General features: G+C 40.2%; 1 protein-coding gene across 4 annotated transcripts in view; it reads left to right on the top strand.

The window, feature by feature from the left end:
- The window catches only part of LOC309485166 (uncharacterized protein), a 198,682-nt gene that overhangs the window by 171,121 nt on the left and 7,012 nt on the right, over positions 1-20,549 (top strand). For all 4 annotated transcript variants that reach the window (XM_082151835.1, XM_082151832.1, XM_082151833.1 and 1 more), the window contains 21 exons: positions 6,282-6,692; positions 8,112-8,501; positions 8,586-8,657; positions 8,915-9,307; positions 9,434-9,835; positions 9,929-10,018; positions 12,129-12,509; positions 12,580-12,678; positions 12,999-13,141; positions 14,103-14,381; positions 14,501-14,596; positions 14,680-14,833; positions 14,992-15,245; positions 15,346-15,492; positions 15,579-16,158; positions 16,285-16,868; positions 17,198-17,762; positions 17,877-18,481; positions 18,595-19,150; positions 19,741-19,946; positions 20,220-20,429. In XM_082151835.1, coding sequence (XP_082007961.1) covers positions 6,282-6,692; positions 8,112-8,501; positions 8,586-8,657; positions 8,915-9,307; positions 9,434-9,835; positions 9,929-10,018; positions 12,129-12,509; positions 12,580-12,678; positions 12,999-13,141; positions 14,103-14,381; positions 14,501-14,596; positions 14,680-14,833; positions 14,992-15,245; positions 15,346-15,492; positions 15,579-16,158; positions 16,285-16,868; positions 17,198-17,762; positions 17,877-18,481; positions 18,595-19,150; positions 19,741-19,946; positions 20,220-20,429 — 6,617 coding nt within the window. The remainder of the gene's footprint in view (positions 1-6,281; positions 6,693-8,111; positions 8,502-8,585; positions 8,658-8,914; positions 9,308-9,433; positions 9,836-9,928; positions 10,019-12,128; positions 12,510-12,579; positions 12,679-12,998; positions 13,142-14,102; positions 14,382-14,500; positions 14,597-14,679; positions 14,834-14,991; positions 15,246-15,345; positions 15,493-15,578; positions 16,159-16,284; positions 16,869-17,197; positions 17,763-17,876; positions 18,482-18,594; positions 19,151-19,740; positions 19,947-20,219; positions 20,430-20,549) is intronic.

Here is a 20,549-nt window from a genome sequence, read left to right as displayed (position 1 = left end):
ACTGCACAAATCTCAAACACTTGCTTGTTTTGCGTTCAGTCATTATAGCGAAACAAAGCCCTCGCAACACACTCATGTCATTTCCATCCAAATGCATTAAATAAATAAATAAATATCTGACAATCTTTATATCTCACAATTATGACTTTGTTTAATATGTTTTATCTCACCTACTGTGCAGGTAAATATATTTACATGTGTGTATGTATGTATCTATCTGTATGTAATATTATATTCTTTTTTTTTTTTTAGTTGAAAGTACTACTGTTATACCAGAGACAGCCACAATTGAAACCACAGCAACTACAACCACGGACATTACGACTGGTAATTAAATGTGCTATATTAGTCTGGAAGATTATGTATTTATTTAGGAGGCTTAATATGTCATATAATACCTATGGTATATAGGAAATTAAATATAAAATGCCATGTGTTACAGTTGCATTTTATTTAGCATTTGTAACATATTCCAATACTACATTTATATATATATATATATATATATATATATATATATATATATTTGCTCTTATTTATGGAATGTAGGAATATACTGAAGGTACAGTAGTTTGCAGCCGAGGGGAAGCCATTCCTGAAATAAAAAAAATAAATAAAATAAAAAAAATTGCATAGTGAGACATCTAGTTTAAATATTAATGCTTATTTATGTACACACATACACATGAACATATATCCGCTTACAGAGGGGACACACTGTCAGGACACATTAAAGTGCGTCACATAGGCTTCTTTGAATGATAATGAGCTTCTTGTGTAATGTGCAGGTGAGGAATTTGGAACAATTCTGAAGAGTGTAACAGTAAACTCGTGAATATAATGTTCCCTTCCTTAAACTCTTCAGAGTTGCATGTCTTATGAACGGTATTGTCAATGCAAGCAATATATAAAACATATAGACCTACATGTATGACCAACGCAACATTTTCTTGCTTTAGGGAAGGACCAACATTTGTCTGTTAGCCTAATGTATTCTTTGCGGTCTTCCTAAATCAAGTTCCATGGCTAGCATTTGTTGCAGTGCTCTCTCTCTCTCTCTCTCTCTCTCTCTCTCTCTCTCTCTCTCTCTCTCTCTCTCTCTCTTTTTTCTTTATTGTTGGTACCCAAATATTAGACACCCATTTGCTTAATGCTAATCTGCAACGTAAGGAACAATCTGGGCTGCGTTTCCCAAAAGCACCGTTAGCAAACTATGTTGGCAAGTTCAGCTGTTGCCATGCAACACAGTTCAACGATTCAGTGTTTCCTGAAACCACAGTTCCAACGAACATTCGCAAACAGCATCACAAGGTTGTGTGGTTGGAATTAAAGCTCTTGACACGTGGTTAGAAGCATAGTTTCTTACTAGTATGACATTTAGAAAGAGATCAATACTGAGCAAAATAAGCTAGCTAACATGCAGTACAATCTGTATATTTCATTATATGCAATACAAATTTCATTCTACTTCCTTTAGTTTGTCAAGAGAATGAAAGCGCCATTTTTGAAGAGTGATCATGTGCTCTAGTAAGCCGGGGAACCACAGAGTATTACGTAAGAGGGATCCCATGATTGAGTCAAACATCTAGAAATGATTAGGCAAAATAACAGGTATTCCTCAGACACTGTGTTGATACTATTCACGAGTTACGTCGTTGTTCTGGAAATGCTCCTCTGGCTGATAATTACTGAAGAAAGCAGGTATCCACATTGAAAAGTTTGCTGTATAAACGCAATAAAAAGCATTTCCAAAATTGGGTACTATGAGATGACACTATTCTACATTAAAAGGACATTTAAAATTGTAAAAGCATTAACAAATGACTAACAGAGCATAGATAACCCCAAAAGTTGATTATTTCTGCATATTACAGACGTGTTAAATATCACTGTAGTGATATATGTCTGTATTATGTAACATATGTTGCCTTGATCAAAAATGTTCATTAACTGGAACATTAAGTGATAATATTATATGAGTGATTTACATCATTTTGAAAGACAATATATATAGTATGCATTAACCTGCTTTAAAAAAACATTCCTGTAAACACTGCTAATAGGGATTAGAAGTGAAAAAGGCAGACAAACATGAAAAAGACGTGAGGATTTAGGGAGGAAAACGTCTCGGTTACTAACGTAACCTCGGTTCCCTGAGAAGAGGGAACGAGTATTGCGTAAGGTTAGCTTACGCTATGGGAAAACTCCTTTTCTCGAGAATATTGAAGCCAAATCTTTCAAATGCAGTGCAGCTGCACAGCATACACAGACCGCGAGTACGGTCATTTGCTGTGCTGCGGCAACTGCACGTACCTATGGCGAGGCGGCTCAGGCACGCAAACCAATCAGGACACTTCGCGCCCTAGCACGTCAGAGCCCGCCAGAATGGGCGTGGCCAAAGGCTATAAAGACCGCCAAGGAACTCAGGTTTAATCGACTGAAGCGATCCCCTGATCAAAGCACAGAGCACGGCGGGTTACGCAATACTCGTTCCCTCATCTCAGGGAACCAAGGTTACGTTAGTAACCGAGACGTTCCCTTTCGAGAGGTCTCTCGTATTGCGTAAGGCTAGCTTACGCTATGGGAACCCCCTTCAAAACGCTGTGCGTGCTTAACTTCGCTCCATACAGTAGCCCGAGGCAAGATGCCCGAGGCTGTAAAAGAGTAAAGTATGAACCCAGTAAGCCGGTGAGTGACGGGCTTCATATAGGGAAAAACAAGGAACGGGCCTAATAAGGGCCAAACTCTTATAATGTATACATAATATATATATAGGAACCGTAGTTCCGAGTTAACCAGGACCGATATGTATTGGGCCCAAAGTTTAGGGGGTTTGTGCTTACACATTTTGTATTGAAAGAACCCTCGCTTGCAAAGCGGGAACTTCCAGGTTATACAACCTCATAAATGTGGACGGCGAGGCCCAGCCGGCCACCGCACAGATATCTTCAATGGGTATTCTACTTGACCAAGCCCAAGACGAGGCCATGCCTCTCGTGGAATGAGCTCTCACGCCTAAGCAATGAAGGCCCTTAGACTCATAAGCCAGCGTGATAGCATCAACTATCCAATGCGATAATCTCTGCTTTGGGATGGCGAGCCCCTTGGTGCGGCCACCAAAACATGCGAAAAGCTGTTCTGACTGTCTGAATGAGGCAGAACGCTCCAGATAAACTCTGAGAGCCCTTGACGGGACAGAGTAATTCGTGTGTCTTTCATCCCTTGGTGAGGGAAGAGCTGCTAGTGAAATAAACCTGTGCTCTGAACGAAGTCGAGAGTACTTTAGGAATATAACCATGCCTTGGTCTGAGGATGGCTCTGGAGTCGTTAGGCCCAAACTCAAGGCAGGACATGCTCACTGCTCACCACGTGTAAATCGCCCACTCTCTTGACTGAAGCAAGAACGGTTTTGAGCGAGAGGTGCTTCAGGTCCGCACACCAAAGCGGCTCAAACGGGGCACCCTTTAATGCTTCCAGGACCGTGGAGAAGTCCCAGATAGGCACAGAGGGGGGTCGCGGAGGGTTTAGCCTCCTTGCCTCTTTAATGAAGCGCACAATGAGGTTATTTCTTCCTAGTGGTTGTCTGGCCACAAGAGCGTGAAATGCAGTTTTGGCCGCCACATATACTTCGAGTGTGGAGGGGGTGCGACCCGCGTCCAAGAGCTCTTGCAAAAAAAGCGAGTACACTTGATACTTCGCATGAGTAGGGGTCCAGGCTCCATGCTGCGCACCAGCCAGAAAACACCACCCATTTCTGAGCGTAGAGGTCGCTCTTCCTTCAGTGATGTTTTTTTGCACCCTATCTGGGAGACACCCGGTTACCTGTTAAGGGGCCATACATGAAGGGCCCACAAGTCGGGACAGGGATGCCAGATTTTCCCATTCACCTGCGTGAGGAGATCTCTTCCTCAGCGGAATTGGCCATGGGGCTGTTTTGGATAGCATTTCCGCACCCTGGTTCAGAATGCCTGGCACATGCGCCGCCCTCAGTGAGCGCAGGTTGTGCTGAGCCCATAGAATGAGACTCTTGCCCATGGAGTGCAGGTTGTTTGACCTGAGACCGCCCTGGCGATTTATGTAAGACACCACTGCCATGTTGTCCGTTCCGACCAGGACGTGGTGGCCTCTTAGATATGGGAGAAAAGCTTTCAGTGATAGAGCTACCGCTCTCATCTCTAGACAGTTCATATGTAGGCGCTTCTTCGGGCTTGACCATAGGCCAGAGACGGGCCTGCCTTCGTAAAGGGCCCCCCAACCTAGGTTGGAGGCGTCTGTCGAGATCACTTTTCTCTTTGAAACCACACCCATACTCACGCCAGACGAATACCAGTCGGCCGCTTTCCAGGGAGTCAGGGCTTTGATGCAGCCGTGCCTCGTCTGATTAGTAAGTGGCCAGATCGCCACGCGTGAGCTGGTACACGGGGTTTCAGTCAGCGCTGAAGAGGACACATGTGCAGTAGTCCTAGCTGGAGTACAGATGATGCTGAGGCTATGAGACCCAACATGTTCTGAAATCTTTTGAGAGGAGCGCGAGCGCGATCCCCCAAAAAAGATTTGGATAAGTTTACCTAATTTGTTTTGTTAGAATTTTTGCTCCGGAAGCATTTTATTTTTATTTTTATTGTTTACTTGATTTTTAAATGTTTTCAATGACTTTTGGCCTTAATTTACCTCAATTACATGTGTTGTACTGTATGAATTGTGGGTGGATTTATAAACATTGAGAAATAAAGTGAAACAGAAATAAACATGACTCTAAATAATGAACATGAAAAGCAAAATGGCATATAAAATTATATCAAAGTAGGAACTAACTTGTGCAATACAGTAAATATGCTTACACTACCCTAAATTAGTGAAAAGATGTGCTGTCCCAATCACCCAAACGTTGTGTCCCAATCTCCCAAATATTACCAAAAAAATGGGTTTTGCCTCAGTTTACATGAAAGTGTATAACACATCCTTTCATTATAATATAAACATTTGTCCTGTTCAAATGGATAGGTAACATCTTCAGTATTACAGAAATGTATCATGTGTTGGGCTGATGTTTTTAATTTATGGCAAGAAACCTTGCACAAGGCGGAAATTCAAAAACTGTCCTAATCACCCTTAGGGCCCTATCTTGCACCCAGCGCAATTGACTTTGTACACCGGCGCATGTATCATTCCTATTTTGCACCCGCGCAAAGCGGACTTTTCCCTCCACAGAAGCACGTCGGTTAACTAAGAAATACACTTGCGCTCCCGGGGGCGGTTCAGCGCAAAGAGGAGGCGTGTTCCGGCGCAAACGTTCCTTCATGCTATTTTGCAGGTTTAGAAAACAATTGCGCCACTAACCAGGAAAAAATTGTTTAAAGTCAGTGGCGGGTTGCGCATGTTATTCATATGCTATTTTAAGGGCGCATGCTTGGCCATAATCAATGTAGCGTGTGCACAACGCGCACTTTGATTCTCTCATCTACACACAGACGCAGCAGTTTTAATTTTTGCAAATCATACATTATTACGATAGATAGATAGATAGATAGATAGATAGATAGATAGATAGATAGATAGATAGATAGATAGATAGATAGATAGATAGATAGATAGATAGATAGACAGACAATTTATTATAAAAGCATACATCTAACTTACACATTTACCCAAATTATCATACGCCTGTTTAACCGAAGTTAATTTGGGTGGGTTTCTCCATCCCCAATGTCCCTGACGAGAACGTCGGTCTCCTCAGCTGTGAACCGCTCCTGGCGTGCGCCTGGCAAATCCGCTGTTATAATAGGAATCCGCTTTAGAACAAGCCCGCCTGCTCTTAAAGGGAATGTGAGATGACGCTCTGATTGGTTTATTTCACGTTACGCCCAAACCACACCTATGAATGATGAAGCTACTTCAGACCAACCCCTTTTAGATTTGCGCCGGGCGCAAGAGGCATTTATCCCGCCGGTATAATAGCAACAGCGCCGAGACCCGCCCACAAAGTTACTTGCGCTTTCCGCTTGACACTTGCGTTTCAGATCGTTAAAATAGGGCCCTTAATACAGTTCCTTAACACTCAATTAAGATCAAGGTGGCAGCTCTTTTTTTCAATTAGGGAGAGAGGGGTATAAATGATACACTTGTTGTAGGTTTAGTCAGTTTATCTAATAATCCATTTTCAGTTTTCCATTCCAATATCTTCTCTTTCAGACAGACACAGATGTTAGATGTTTACCTGTATTCTTGTGTTTGACACCTCAGTGAATGAGTGAATGAGTCTTTTTTCTTTATTCTCTCAGAACCTACAACTGATCCATGCTATGATTATAACACTCTTGATGAATATTGGAGAGACATACGGCAAAGCCCATATCAGTACTCTGGACATGACGACACCCTTGTTGAATGGAGTGGCTGGTATCGGCTGTATCTGAATGGAGAAGGTGCCCAGATGTCTGAGTGGTGTACGAGTTATATTGGATGTGGTGGTTACACTGGACTGTATCTCAACGGTTCTCATCCAACACTTGAGGATGGAGTGGAGACCCGTGAAGTCGTGGGAACTAATTCATGGTGGTGGGTGGGGATTTCCCGTGAGTGCGGCGCCTACAATTCCACATCCATCCGAGTCAAAGCCTGTCCAGGAGATTATTACGTCTATGAATTGGTCAGACCCATCATATCAGCTCCAGGGCCTATGTACTGTGCAGGTACAATTTTAACCCTTGTCTCTGGGATTTTTGTTATGATTTTTATTTCACTATAATGAGTAAATGCTCTATATATTAGATAATTTAACATAATTTTTTTTGTTTTATGAAAATAAGAATGTTTTAACTAGTTATAATCAGTGGTGTGCAGTCCATTACCCATTCTGTATAGTAGGTTATGTTACAGATTGGTAACACTTTATAATAACGTTCAGTTGTAAGTCATTTATAAGGGGTTAGTTAATGATTAACTAATCATTTGCAAAACATTCATAAATGATTAGCAAGTGATATACTAACGTTTAATGTATGTTTTGTAAATTCAAGTCATTTACAAGTGATTGGTAAATGATTAACTAATTCTTTACGAAACATGACTATATGTTCATAAATGATTAATAAGTGATATATTAATTATTTTATGTATGTTTTGTAGATTCAGTTATAAGTCATTTACAATTAATTAGTTAATTAGTTAATTAGTTAAACATGACTATGCGTTTCATAAATGTTTAATAAATGATGTTACATTTTTTTGTATGTTTTGCTCACATCAGGATCACAGTGGTTAAAGACTGCATGTGTTTCCAGTCAGCACTTACACTGCAGTACACACTACAGTGTTCAACACCTGTTACAGATGATGTGTAAACGCATGAATAAATCATTTACAACACTTTCTGCATCCCCTAATCTAAAGTGTAAACTATTCATCACTTGTAAATGTGTTACACATCATTCGTAGATTACCACTTCAAGAATCAATAAGGCATAAGATCTATGAATCTTATCTACGAATGATGTGTAACACATTTACAAGTGATGAATAGTTTACACTTTAGATTAGGGGATGCAGAAAGTGTTGTAAATTATTTATTCATGTGTTTACACATCATTGTGTTGAACTCTGTTACTGACCTGTTACAAATGATCTGTACGTGTATTCAAGGCATTTACAGCACTTTCTGCACCCTCTAATTACTACATACATACAAAGAAAAGTAACACAATTTATTAAACATTTATGAAATGCATATTCATATTTTATGAATGATTAGTTAATCGTTAACTAATTAATTGTAAATGGCTTCTAACTGAATCTACAAAACATACACAAAATAATTAACATGTCACTTGCTAATCATTTTTGAATGTTTCGTAAATGATTAGTTCATCATTAACTAACCATTTATAAATGAATTAAAACTGAACGTTATTATAAAGTGTTACCTAGATTTGCCTCACTTTGAGCCTGAAAGTACACTGCTTGTATACTAAAAGTATACTTGTTTGAATATAATTGCAAGTTTATATATATATATATATATATATATATATATATATATATATATATATATATATATATATATATATATATATATATATATATATATAATACTTTTGCAAACTCCATGACAGTTGCTTTCCAAAGCATCAGCAGTGATCCCTGCTACAACTATGAGTCTCTGGATCGTCCCTGGAGAGCCAACAATGAAAGTGGAGATTACATTTGTGATGAATCTTTCTCCTGGAATGGCTGGTACCGGCTTTTCTACTATGGAATGGACATCCGGATGTCAGAGACCTGTGTTAGTTCATACACCTGTAACACAAACATCAATCTGTGGCTCAATGATCCTCACCCTCAGATAGAGGATGGAGTGGTGACCAGGGAAGTCTGTGGTGGTGGTTATTGGAGTAACTGCTGTGAATACAAGACAAAACCCATCAGAGTGAAAGCGTGTCCAGGCAATTACTATGTCTATGAACTTGTGAATCAAGCATGGGGGTGTTCAGGATACTGCACAGGTACGGTGGTTTCCTCATTTATTTAAGTATTTCAAACCTTTTTTAAAAATATTTTCTGCATGACATGAATTTCCTTCTTTTTAGATGTCAACACTATTTCACCGGCGGTTTCCACTATAAGTCCAGATATAACCACTGGATCCAGCATCACCTTGAGTAAGTTGTAAATAATATATATGAACGAATACATGAATGTTATTAATATGTATAATTTTTTTCAATGAAAGATTTGCATTACAGTTTAAATGGAAATGTTTATGCATAAACATTTTTACTATTACAGTCACATTGTGTATGAATGGTTTATGAATCTCATGATTATTACAGTGTTTGACTGGTTCAGATTTTCTCTTGTGAAGTTTTTCATTGAAATATAACTTGTTTGTTTTGGTCACATCATCTCTCACTAACAGATTATGACCCGTGTAATAACTACAACATACTCAACAACTACTGGAGAAGCACACACAATTACTGGTCTAGTTACGGATACATATCTGATCATGATGACACTCGTGAAGAATGGGATGGCTGGTATCGACTCTTCATTAATGGATCAAGTGCTCAGATGCCTGAGTGGTGTTTTTATTACATGTCATGTGGAAGTTTTAGTTCTCTGTGGCTTGGTGACTCTCATCCTCGGCTAGAAGATGGAGTTGTTACTCGTGAAGTTTACGGCTCCCGTAATGATCAGTGCAGTCGCTACAGATCCGACCCGATCCAAGTCAAAGCTTGTCCTGGAAATTATTATGTCTACAAATTTACCAGACCAACTCTTTCAATCCCGGCTCCTGTATATTGTGCAGGTACATTTGTTCATCTTTATATTTGATGTGCTTTTCATGAATTGTATTGGTTTGAATTCATATTATCATCTTGAATACATTTAATCTTCAATATATAATGCTCTCTTTCTCCTTTTTCCTTAATAGTGCCTTTCTCCACCCCAAGTGTCGATCCCTGCTATAACTATACCAGTCTGGATGACCCTTGGAGAGCCACAGACAACTCATACTATAATAACTATTACTACTATGGTATGTGTGATTATAATGTGGAGTGGAATGGCTGGTACAGGATGTTCTACAATGGTGAAAATACTCAGATGCCAGAATCATGTGTAAATCAGTACACCTGTGGCACTTATGAACCACTGTGGCTCAGCGGCCCTCACCCACAGCTGGATGATGGAGTGGTCACCCGTCAGGTCTGTGCTTCCTCATGGAGCGGCTGCTGTACTTACACATCCCACCCTATAAGAGTCAAAGCCTGTCCAGGAAATTACTATGTTTATGAGTTTGTCAAGCCAATATTTTGCGGCGCTTACTGTATAGGTGAGCATTTACTTATCCAATCCTCATTCTTTAATTTTTCCTGGATTTTGTTTGAAAATTATTGATGTTGATATAAAATGTTCCTAATACCAGAAGCCTCAAACCAGTCCATCTCATCAGCGTCTACAACAACAGAGACGATCCCATCTATAGAATCCATGACTCCACCAATCACAACCACTGGTAAAGTATTGTGTTGCTTCCTTAATAAATTCTCTTCAGCATCTTTTTGGACATGCGTTTTTTTCTGAAACATGGATTATTGAATTGTTGAATCATTATTGAACATTGAAATGTTCCTGATTATCACATTAAGCAAATGCATTATAATTTCTACAGAAACAGATAATTAAAAAAATCACATTAACAAGAAGTAATACAGCTCACAAATGAGAATGCAATTCAAACTCTTAAAATGGAAACAAAGAATGCATTTTTAGGCAAAGGGAAGGACTGAAGTGTTGTAAATAGTGAAAACTAAACCACCAGCGTTTCTCAAACACATTTTGTGACCCTAAACTTAGTTTTTAACCCCAAAACCCTAAAGTTGTTCCAAACCTGTATTAATTTATTTTATATGCTGAACACAATAAAGAAAAAGAAAAAAATATTTGTAACCAAACAGTTATGGAGCACCATTGAAAAATAGTATGTTTTCCCATAGTATGTAAATCAATGGTGACCCAAAACTGTTTGTTAACAAACATTCTTCAAAATATCTTATTTTGTATTCAGCAGAAGAAAGAAATTCATAGAGGTTGGGAAAAACTTGAGTGTGAGTTTATGATGACAAAATCTTCATTTACGGCTCGGCCCGCTTTACTTTCGCTGGGTTTGCTTTTCCACTGCAGTTTAGTACCGCTATAAAGTGGGTGGGATTATAGACTGATCATTATAGTTGCACCAAATCCAATGATGATGGTAGTGACAATTCTCTCTGACCAATCAGTGGTCTGCAGTTTTAACACGTCACATTTTAGTTTCGTACGGCTCGCTTGGCACCTCAAATGAGGTGGTCCTAAAAAAAAGTACCAGGTACTAGGTGCTGTACACAGTGGAAAACCCCCCAAAAGTGAGCCCTACCGAGCTGTACCATGCAGTGGAAAAGCACCATTTGGGCTCAATTTGCAAAGGGACTCAAGTTCAGCTGTTTTTAACACTTGTTTTGTCAGCTAAATGAGTGGAGATGTTCTGAAAGCTCACGACAAATTGTTTTCAGCTTTGAGCTAAAAACACAAATGAAACAGGGAGCTTAAAGGATAATTCCGGTATTTAACACCTTGAGTCTATTTTGTAGTTTGTTATGGATGAACTAGAGTGGTGGACACAGAAATTTTGACCATGGGTCCTGTCTCGACTTTTTGAATCTTTTAGAATCGCCTTTGACCGCTTCAGAGTGGCTGGCTACGGGCATGCACGAACATGTCCTTAAAACAACCCTTAACGTTCGTTTTCAAAACTGTGCAACTCACCGAGTGGTTAGTGGTGGTCATTGATGTTTAAAAACAAATATATCGACGCAATGTATGATTTCAATCCGTGTTATTTGCTATAGTGGAACTATTTTTTCAGATACCTCACAACCGCGTATAAACTTCCGCTCGATATTTGAGTCTGAAGCGTTAGCACACTCCCGACCACTTGATGGCGACAACCACTTTGCCGTACAAGGAGGCTGCATGGAACTCGGTGTCTAGCGCATAGAGCACAGTTGCTCTGCTCACGCTAGCCTTCTGAGAGACGGAGAACTGAGCGAAAAGACTACAACCAAATGTAAACAGCCCCCTTTTCCATTTCCGGTAGCGCAGTAATATCAACGAGCAATGAGTCCTCCGATAGAAATCAATGGAATTTTACAAAATGACAAATAAAACACGACAGAAACTGTATTTCGCTACGTTACTTGTTTTTAATCATCAACAAACACCACTAACCACTCGGTGAGTTGCACATTTTTGAAAACAAACGTTAAGGGTTGTTTTAAGGACATGTTCGTGCATTCCCATAGCCAGCCACTCTGAAGCGGTCAAAGGCGATTCTAAAAGAGTCAAAAAGTCGAGACAGGACCCATCGTCAAAATTTCTGTGTCCACCACTCTAGTTCATCCATAACAAACTACAAAATAGACTCAAGGTGTTAAATACCGGAATTATCCTTTAAGTAAAAATCGTTCTGGAGACAACATTTTCATTGCTCAACTTCAATTTTTTTTATTTATTTTTTTTTATTTTTTTTATCACATCCATTTATTCATTCAGCAAAATGTATATTTGTAATGTTTCTGTGACAACAGCTCCCCCTGTTGACCCCTGCTACAACTACAATGTTCTGGATGATTCATGGAGAGCCACCAACAATCAACATTCCTCTCAAATAATGTGTGACACTTGGGTCAGCTGGAACGGCTGGTACCGTCTCTTCATTCAGGGTCAGAGCGTTCAGATGCCAGTCACATGTGTTGATGAGTATAGTTGTGGCACTCATGCTCCACTGTGGCTGAACGGAGGACATCCAACAGTTGAGGATGGAGTGGTCACTCGAGATGTCTGTGGTCACTGGAGCAATAACTGCTGCTATTTCCAATCCAATCCCATTAAAGTCAAAGCCTGTCCAGGAGATTATTATGTCTATGAGTTTGTGAGCCCAACTAGCTGCAGTTTGGCATACTGCGCAGGTAAATATATTTACCTTTCGTTTATGTAAGTGATCATTGTTTTTTTGTATGTAATATTTATATATTTCAGATTCAAGCAACATAAACATTACCACTACAACTGTCATGCCAGAGGCAACCACAGATGAAACTACAACAGCAGAAACTACAACCATGGACACTGCGACTGGTAATATGATTTTATTATTTTTTCAATTTGGAGGATTTTTGTTTGGCATGAGAAAATCAGATCCATGTTATGTGTTTGTGATGCATGTAAATAATATAAAATAATGTATAAAGCCATATAGGCAAGTATATTATGAGCTATATTAAAGGGATTCAGCCATAGGCACAAGGCCACTGGAAACCACAGCCATGCTGATATATGGCCACAATAATGTATAATATGCATTTCATTATACTGAGAATACAAATATTATGATGGGGACACTAAGGTAAATGAAATTTGATGCACATTTTCAATGCTGTTTTTTTTTTTTTTTTTAGACAATGGCATCAATATTATGAGCCAATTTTATCCATTTGGAACTGGAGACTCAGTAAATGGACGCATTGATGATGGGAGTTCATCAGTTATATACCTCCAGCAGCCATTTATATTTTTTGGCCAAACATACAACCAAATATATGTAAGTCAATCTGATATGAGAGGATACTGGATTATGAGTGTCTATAACCTATGTCTATAAACAGGGGTGCATGTGTGGTAAAAATAAACAATGCGCATCAGAAAACATAAAAAGAAGTACTTTTGAGTATACCAACATTTTTGGGGACAGGGACACGTTTACTTACTGGAGTAGGATTTTTCTCTATCTCTGGTAAGATAGCAATCATTATGATAAGTGTTTTCATTAATTATTAGGGGTGCAACTTGTCAATCTACATATTCAAACAAATTAAAATTGGAAGAAGAGGAGAAAATCGGGACTTGCACGTTGTTATCTGTGCGCACAGCCTCACACACCTGAAGCGAGCGCACGCAGAGAGAGAGAGGAGATAGAGAGAGAGAGGGAGAGAGACATGTTTCAGACAGCGCTCAGACACCAAATTGATTCCTCTTTCGCATTATTTTGCACTTGCACGGATACATAGACACAACATAATGTCAAAATACCCATCTGGACAAGAATTCTCTTGATTATGTCATAAGTCGACTGTTGAGAAAGAAACTGGATGTGTGTCAGTATATTCGTTCATGCATTCGGTCTTAAAGTGACAGCAGCCTAATATTCATGCTGTTGTCTGTGTCCTTAATGTTAATACAATTAAATAAAAACATCATCATCATCATCTACCATGTTCGAGAGAAAAGAAGATAGTGAGGAGAGCAGTCAGGAGGAAAGTTATGACAAAAGCTTGCAGGATAAGTGTGCCGTGTAAAGTGTGAGTACCAAGCAGCATCTCCAGGTGCTCCCTTGAGAACCAGACCAATAAAGTTATGTGCACCCCTGTCTATAAACATTGCACTCTTTGAAAAAAATTTACTGGGAAAAATGACCATTCACTGCGGTTTAAATTACTGTTACAAGCAATGTAGCATCTTTTTTAAGAAACCTGTACCTGATAATCAGTCCTCTTCTATTTCAGGTTAACAACAATGGACACTTGACTTTTGACGGGGCATGGTCCAGCTTCACTCCATACCAGTTCCCAGCTTATGGAGGGAAAGACCTCATTGCTCCATTCTGGACAGATATTGACAACAGTAGGAATGGTGTTATCTCATATCAACAGTACACCTCTGGCAGTGTCCTTACACAGGCGACCCAAGACATAAACCAATACTTCCCTGACTTGAGTTTCTCTGCTTCATGGGTCTTTGTTGCGACATGGGATAGAGTTGCATACTACTACAATTCAGGAACAGTAAGTAGAACAATTTGTTACCATGGAGACCATCATGTGCCCATTTAAAAATAAATAATCGGAATACTACGTTTTCTTGCTTCACTTAAAAAAAAATTGAATCTTTTTTTGTCTTTAAGGAAACATCATTTCAAGTGGTTTTGATTTCAAATGGCCATCTCTCATTTGTTGTAATGAACTACGGTGCAATCGCTCCAACGCAACGATATGTACAGGTATGCACAAGATGACATTGATATGATGTATTTAACTGTTTATGACTAACTAATCGACATCTGGATGTCGTCCTTATCATTAGGCTGGTTATGACACCATCGACTCAAGTCACCATTTCTCAATTACTGGATCACTCCAGAATGACATCACAAGCCTACCATACAGCAGCAATGTCAATGTGCCAGGCAGATGGGCCTTCAGAACAGATCATGGAACACGTGGTTGTCAATTTAATGGTAAAACTGCTTTTCTGATTGCATGAAATATTTGCTAATTTCTGGAAGACTATGAATGACTTATTCAAATGCAATGATATCATGCTAGTGAGCCATAGGTGAAGCCTTCCAGTAATTACACAATTTTGGTGTTTATATCCATAAACTCTTTGTTATAGGTTTTCCAGTGCAACTGGGAGACTCCTTCTGGAGTGATTCCACCTGTCAGCAGAGATGCTCCTGCACCAGAAGTGGCATCCAGTGCAGCTTTGAGTCCTGTACTTATTCCCAATCTTGTCGTCCAGCTGCTTTCCAATACTCTTGTCAGAACATTCAGAGACAAACATGCACCATCTCGGGTGATCCTCACTACTACACCTTTGACAATCAGATATTTCACTTTCAAGGAACCTGCACATATGTTCTTTCTGAGGTTAGCAATTTTAGTAATGTTGCTATGACTTTCTATTTATTGTAGAAGAGATTGTACAGTCCTTTACTGATTTTGAATTTGAATTTGTATTATTGTTTAGGCTTGTGGAAATGGTTTGCCGTACTATCGCATTGAGGGGAAAAACGAGCATCGGGGTAGTACACATGTGTCATGGACTCGGATGGTCAGAGTATTTGTCTATAATGAAGAAATTGAACTAGTCAAAGATCATTATTATGAGGCAAAGGTAATTATCACTGTATTGCTGTAATGTTGAGTTGAGTTCAGCTATCCATCCATCTTCCTAATTTCTTTTTTGTCAACATTGTCAAGGTTAATGGGACCTTTCTAGCAACACCATTCACCCTCCACAATGGATCCATCCAAGTCTATCAGTCAGGGTTTTCCTTGGCCATCAGCACAGATTTTGGTCTCCTAGTGACCTATGATGCATATAGCTATGTCACCATCTCTGTACCTTATGACTACCAGAATGCCACATGTGGTCTTTGTGGGAACTATAACCTGCATCCTGAAGATGACTTCCGTTCAGTCTCTGGGGAGATCTTGATCTCAGATGTTGACTTTGCCAACTCTTGGAAGGTAGAGGGGGACACAGATCCTGAATGCCATGATGTCAGGTGTACAGGTCTCGCTTGTGCGGTTTGTACCAGCAGTGAAATGAGCCTTTACAGTGACACAAATCACTGTGGAATCCTGGGAGATGTTTCGGGGCCTTTTGCATCTTGCCATTCTGTGTTTTCACCCCAGACCTACATAGAGAACTGTGTCTATGATCTTTGCTTAGGAGGAGGCTACCAGCCTATTCTTTGCCAGGCTCTCAATGTGTATTCTGCTCAATGCCAACAGGAGGGTGTACAACTTGGACAGTGGAGACAACCAGGCTTTTGTGGTAAGTGCCTTGTTATATTTTTATTAGAAGTAAGTTTGGCATTCAACTTAATGTAACTGAAATATTTGTGCAAGGTAAAAGATCCAGAGCTTGATGCATATTTGTATTTATGCCCTCCATTTACAGAAATCATATGCCCTGAGCACAGTCATTTTGAGTCCAATGGAGCAAGCTGCCCTGCAACTTGCAGCAACCCATCTGCCCCAATAAACTGTCCCTTGCCCAATCAGGAGAGCTGTATTTGTGATGATGGGTACATCCTCAGTGCTGGACAATGTGTGCCTGAAGTGAACTGTGGCTGCACATTTGAGGGCTTCTATTACTCTGAGGGACAGTCAGTATTGCTGGACGAGGACTGTGGGAGACAATGTGTTTGCATTAGCAGGTCAATGGTCTGCTATCAGCACCAGTGTGGTCCAGCAGAGGTGTGTGGACTCCATAATGGTGTGAGGGGCTGCCGACCCATCAGTTATGCTACCTGTTCGGTTGAAGGACTAGGTTCATACCACACCTTTGATGGACAAACTTTCAGATACCCAGGAGCTTGTGGACTGATCCTTGCAAGAGTGATGGGGCTATCCCAACTGCCATACTTTGTTTTGACAGTGGAGAAAGTACCCAGAGGCCTTCAAGACTTTTCCAGGTTCCTAAATTTTGAGGCAGGAGGAACTCATGTTTCCATTGAATTGGGAGAAGGTAGCAATGTACAGGTTAGCTAAAAAACTATTTTCTCTTTTCATGTATTAAGAACAGTCTCAAGAACTCATATGCTAGATCAATTGGTAACACTACAATAAGTTTCCATTTATTAGCATTAGTTAATTCATTAGTTAACATGAACTAACAATGAAAAATACTTCTAAAGCATTTATGAATCTTAGTTGATGTTAATTTCAAAATTTACTAAAATTATTAAAATATAAAGTTTTATCTGTTAGTATTATTTAATTCACCAGAGCTAACAAACTAAAATGAACAGTAAAAAAAAGAACTTTATTGTAAAGTGTTACCTATCAATTTACTTGTATACTCTCCTCAGGTGGATGGACAGATGGTTGGCCTTCCCATCAGTGTTGGCTCCAGTCAGATCCACATCTATCACAGTAGTGTGAGGGGTTTTGTGTTGGAGACAAACTTTGGAGTGACCGTTAGAGCTGACTGGCCGCACATTGTCCGAATCACGGCTCCAACCACTTACAATGGTACACTTGGAGGTCTGTGTGGGAACTTGAATGGAAACACTGATGATGAATTCTACAGCCCAGATGGGGTCCTGCTGGATGACTCCCAGCTATTTGCCGATAGTTGGCGTGATGGATCCCTGTCAGCCCACTGTGAGGACCCAGCTGACATTTGGGAACCAGGACTTTATCAGAACAGAAGCGAGTTCAGTGAGCTCTGCAGCATCATGGCAATGAACGATGGACCATTTGCTGAGTGCAGCAGAACACTAGAACCTTGGCAGCGGATTGAAAACTGCATTCAGATGCTGGAGCAGACGGAGGGTGCCAGGGAGGCTCTATGTGAAGCCCTGCGAGGGTACACACTACACTGCCAACACAATGGCATTGCAGTTGGAGAGTGGAGGAGTATTACCCACTGTGGTTAGTATCTTATAAAGTGATAAAGATAAAGTGAAAGAATAAAAAGTATATATCTTCTTCAAAATTCTGATCATTCATTGCCTTTTCCATCCCGTTTTGTTTTAATTATCCCAGATCCCAACTGTCCAGCAAATACCCATTTTGAACTGTGTGGCACATCCTGTCCTGCGTCCTGCCCTAGCCTCTCGTTTCCCTTCCAATGCGCTCTGCAATGCCAGGGGGGATGCCAGTGCAATGATGGACTAGTGCTGGATGGAGATCGCTGTGTTCCCCCCACTGGTTGCGGCTGCCACTATCATGGCCGCTATCGGCAGCCTGGAGAGCAGTTCTGGCATGGTGAAGAGTGCCAGTTCCAATGTGTCTGTGATGGAATCACTGGAAATGTCCGTTGTACACCATCATCTTGCAGTTACCAAGAAATCTGCAGTGTGGTGGAGGGGGAGTATGGCTGCCATCCTCGTCCACATGGTAGCTGTTATGCTTCTGGAGATCCCCATTATATCTCCTTTGATAGAACCTACTTTGACTTTCAAGGCACATGCCGATATGTGCTGGCCACAGTATGTAATGATACTCGTGGACTACCACACTTCCAAGTGGAAGCAAGAAATGAAGCATGGAATGGATGGCCTGTGTCAATAACTGTTGAAGTTTTTGTTAATGTCTCTGGGCATCTTGTGCACATGTCACAGGACATGAATGGTTATTCTGCTGTTAAGGTAAGCAAGTCCCACTTACAGTATTTTGCCATTGAGTATACGTGAAAAACGTTATTGTTGTAATTATTGATAAGAATGTTTGTTTTAACAAGCTCAACTTTTTCTTCAATTAGGTTGATGAAGAGATCAGAAACCTCCCTGTTTATCTTGACTCTGGTCGAGTATCTGTCTACTCCACAGGACAGTTTGTCTATGTCTCCACTGACTTTGGTTTCAGTGTCATTTATGGTGGTTCCTGGGAGGTAAACATTGTTGTGCCAGCAGACTACAGTGGAATTATGTGTGGCATCTGTGGTAACTTTAATGGCCATCCGGAGGATGACTTCCTCACTCCTTCAGGTGCTCTGGCACCTTCAGCAGACCAGTTTGGGGCAGAATGGATGGTTGAAGATGACATGTCATGCAATCATGGCTGTGGGGACCATTGTCCTTTGTGCCAAGATGAGAGCACAACACAAGCCTTGTGTGGGATCATCAGAGACAATCAGGGTCCCTTTAGCTTCTGCCATGGATCTGTAGATCCGCAGGCCTATTTTGATAACTGTGTTTTTGATGTGTGCATCTCTGGGAACAGTAATGAAGTTTTGTGTCGCTCTGTCCAATCATATGTGAGTGCTTGTCAGTCTGTCAATGCCATGGTCTACCCCTGGAGAGAACTTGCAATGTGTGGTAAGTGACTGGAGATGTGGCTGAGATACAGTGTGTAAAAAGACCAGTGCAATTAGGGGCCGTTCACATATCGCGCCTAAGAAACCGTGGAAAGCGTGGTTGCACCATTTTCTCCTCCTTTCCAAAGCACTTGCGTTCCCGTGGTGTCTGTCGTTGCTATGAAACCATGAACTGCGCTCTCCACAACGACCAGGAAGTTTAGTAATGGATTTCCATCACTGAAAAACGCTGTAGCTCTGCTACAAGATTTATTTACGGAGAAGAGAAAAAAACCTGTAGTGTTTGGGTGCACTCCATCCTTCAAAAACGTAAAAACCATTGAGAAAATTCATACATTTGAAATAACGAATTTGAGCGCGCAAAAGACGCTATATGTGAACAGCCCCTTAAACTACATTTTAATTTATTGTCCTAATGTTAGTTTAACTGCTTCTATTGTTCTCATTTGTAAATCGCTTTGGATTAAAGCGTCTGCTAAATGAATTAATGAAAAAAAAAAGGTTTTCATTTAATCTCAAATTTTTAATATTGTGCATATATATTAATAGCATTTATGTTTCATAAAAATACTTTTGTTGTTACACTGCCAGTCATGGACTGCTCATCAAACATCCCAAACAGTCATTATGAGGTGTGTGGAACAGACTGTGGCCACACGTGCGCCAGCAGCATCGATGCTAGTTGTGAACACACATGCTCAGAAGGGTGTTTCTGTGATGAGGGATTTGTGAGGAGTGGAGGACTCTGTGTACCAGTGGAACAATGTGGCTGCTTATATGATGGATTCTACTATCATGTGAGGATTAAAATATAATGTTTACATGTTGAGCCTTATTATTATAGAGCATTGGATAAGGGTAAGCATAGCCTTAGTGTATTATGGTTCCATAAATCATCTTAAACACTTAAAACCATTGTGGTGATGCCATGGTACAAAGATAGTATAATCATCATACATGGTCCTGCTAAAAACTACACGGCTATATCATGATTTTATTTTTTTTTTTGTATGTAAAAATACTCACTGATGTTATGTTCTGGAAATGTAAAGTTTGTTGTCATTTTGTAGATTGGTGAACAGTTCTGGGATTCAACATGCTCTCACCGCTGTCAGTGTTTTGCTCCAAATGATCTACGCTGCACTGCATCTTTCTGCCCAGCGGCCATGGAGTGTGCGGTCAGAAATGGACGTCGTGACTGCTTCAGTCCAATGTCCACATGCACAGTCTGGGGCGACCCCCACTACATCACCTTTGATGGGGCTGTGGCCCACTTTCAGGTATAAACTGCTAAACTGTTATGTGTAGATAAACATGCACAAATTAAAATGAATTCCACAATTCTTTTTAATAATCCAGGGGAATACGCTGAAGAAAACCAACAAGGCAAGTACACAATA

Source organism: Leuciscus leuciscus (assembly GCF_965113295.1).
Source record: "Leuciscus leuciscus genome assembly, chromosome: 21".
NCBI classification, from domain to species: domain Eukaryota; kingdom Metazoa; phylum Chordata; class Actinopteri; order Cypriniformes; family Leuciscidae; genus Leuciscus; species Leuciscus leuciscus.
This window is presented reverse-complemented; position numbering and strand designations above follow the sequence as displayed.